Source organism: Sardina pilchardus, chromosome 7 (genome assembly GCF_963854185.1).
Source record: "Sardina pilchardus chromosome 7, fSarPil1.1, whole genome shotgun sequence".
In the NCBI taxonomy this organism is placed as follows: Eukaryota; Metazoa; Chordata; class Actinopteri; order Clupeiformes; family Clupeidae; genus Sardina; species Sardina pilchardus.
The window spans coordinates 16,147,728-16,150,227 of NC_085000.1; the positions used below are offsets into that span (position 1 = coordinate 16,147,728).

The 2,500-nt window shown below is 45.6% G+C and overlaps 1 protein-coding gene across 1 annotated transcript in view; it reads left to right on the top strand.

Moving 5' to 3' along the window:
• Positions 1 to 2,500, top strand: part of hspg2 (heparan sulfate proteoglycan 2) — a 123,287-nt gene that overhangs the window by 109,438 nt on the left and 11,349 nt on the right. The window contains exons 76-78 of the mRNA XM_062540894.1: positions 1 to 117; positions 1,501 to 1,745; positions 2,208 to 2,379. The exon at positions 1 to 117 is cut by the window's left edge and continues 105 nt beyond it. Of these exons, the coding sequence (XP_062396878.1) occupies positions 1 to 117; positions 1,501 to 1,745; positions 2,208 to 2,379 (534 nt within the window). The remainder of the gene's footprint in view (positions 118 to 1,500; positions 1,746 to 2,207; positions 2,380 to 2,500) is intronic.

The following is a 2,500-nucleotide window of genomic DNA, read 5'->3' on the forward strand; positions in this document are numbered from 1 at the left end:
CCACGGCGCCCGACGGCCTCATGTTCTTCTGCGGGGGCAAGAAGATGAAGACCGAGGACTTTGTGGCCGTGTCCATGGTGGGCGGCCACGTGGAGTTCAGATACGAGCTGGGCTCAGGTGAGACGTGATCACAGGTGAGGTCTCACATTAATCAGGTTAGATACATGAATCAGGTCAGATATGAGCACCTGGTGAGGTCTCATATGGTTCAGGTGAGAGGTCAGCAAAGGTGAGGTCTCACATGATTCAGGTGAGATATGAGCACAGGTGAGGTCTCACATGATTCAAGTGAGATGTGAGCAACATACCAGGTGAGGTCTCACATGATTCAGGTGAGATATGAGCAACATACTACACACATCAGTGGGAGATATCAGCAACAAACCACAGTCTCAATGATTCAGGTGAGATACAGTATGAGCTCAGGTGATTCAGTTGAGATATGTTAGCTTGTACAAGGTGAAGACTCTCATGATTCAGGTGAGATACTGTATGTGTACAAATGAGGTCTCGCATGATTACTGTAGGGACTATATTAGCCAGTTAAGTCAGATTTGTTTTTCACAGCTGTGATTTGAGGGAGTTTGAATTGTGGATATTTAATAAGAAATAAACGGAGAAAGATAAAATATGAGGTAGAGTATGAAATGTCTGAAGCTACTGCTATTTCAGACATTGAGAATGTTTTTCAGACAGATAGAGCTGTGGTGGTGAGCAGATATAATGATCCAGTCATGACCCCTTTCAGTGCCTTGGCAGAGTTATCCGGATTTTGATTTAAAATGCCCAAGAATTTCATGGAGTTGATGATACCGTGAACCATAATGAGGCTCCCAGGGCCTTTGGATTAAAAACAGCGCAGCAGATCAAAGGCCTTCCGTCATGCTTATAATTACCCATTGGGTTCATTTCAGCGCAGTCATTCTTCTGGGTACGCCAAACCCACACTGAATATTTGTGGGCAAATAGCTCAATTTTCTTTTCATCAGACCATTCCAACACAAGTCCTAGCAAAGTTGCATTAGCATTTAGCACCCCAAGCAACTTACATTTGTAGTTATGGGAAATTGTAAGAAAGGCCTTTTTGAATAATCTGTTTACGTGAGGTCACTTCTGATGTATATATTTTTTAAACTTGGTGGCCCAAAGATGCTACTTTAATCTCCAACATTGATCCTTAGGAATCATTTGCACTTCTTTCCGTCCTCCTCACTGTGTGTAGGGGCAAGATAGACACGTCCTTTTCCAGTCAAGTTTGTTAGGTTTGATTTGTGTTCATGTTTCATAGAAACATTAGAACATTAGAAAGAACAGTTTAAAATACAGGTAGCAATAAATGCTCTGTAAGAGTCCAATCGTCACAGGAGAGACAGATAGATAGATAGATAGATAGATAGATAGATAGATAGATACTTTATTGATCCCCAAGGGGAAATTCGAGATATGTGATGACACCTGTACACACATAGCGTAACCATGGTGATGTCCTGTGATTGACAGGCCAGGCGGTGTTGCGGAGCCAGGAGCCGGTGACTCTGGGGGAGTGGCACCGCGTGGCGGCGGGCCGGCTCAACAAGGACGGGGCTCTGAAGGTGGACGAGGAGCGGGAGATCAAGCGCGCGTCGCCGGGCAAGTCCCAGGGCCTCAACATCCACACGCCCATGTACCTGGGGGGCGTCCCCAGCACGGACATCCTGCCCAAGCCCGCCAACGTCAGCATGCTGTTCCAGGGCTGCGTCGGAGAGGTGGGTACTGTGGTGTCTGGGTGTACTGGGCGTGTGTGCATGTGTGTGTGTGTGTGTGTGTGTGTGTGTGCTTAACAAATCACATACAGTACAATTAGCAAAATAGCAAATATTAAAATATTAAAATAACTAAAATAATTGAAACAAACAAGGAAGGTAATAATAACAAACAATTAAAAAAAATTAATAAAAACAAAATAAGTAAAAGGATAGAGGTTAAGATAGCACGGGTGCAAAATGGGTTAGTCATCGGTGAATAGTTTGGTTTTGAATCTAGATTTGAAAATGGAGATGGTGGGAGGGGTCTTGATGTCTAGTGGGAGGCGGTTCTGTTAGGGGTAAATATCTGTTGTGTATGTCCTGTGATGATCAATGGGAAGAAGGTGGACCTGTGTGTGTTTGTGTGTGTGTGTGTATGTGTGTGTGTGGTGTAAACGCTATGTGTGTGTGTATGTCCTGTAGGTGATGATCAACGGGAAGAAGGTGGACCTGTCGTACAGCTTCACTGATAGTCGGGGCATTGCCCAGTGCCGTGATGGCAGCCCCTGTGAGCGCCGGCCGTGCCTCAACCAGGGCACCTGCCTGACCAACGCCGAGTACGAGTACCAGTGTGTGTGCCGCGATGGCTTCGAGGGTGAGGATACGGACGGACACACACACACACACATACTCTACACACACACACACACAAACACACACATACTGTACATACACACGCACACACATATACTGTACACACACACACACACACATGC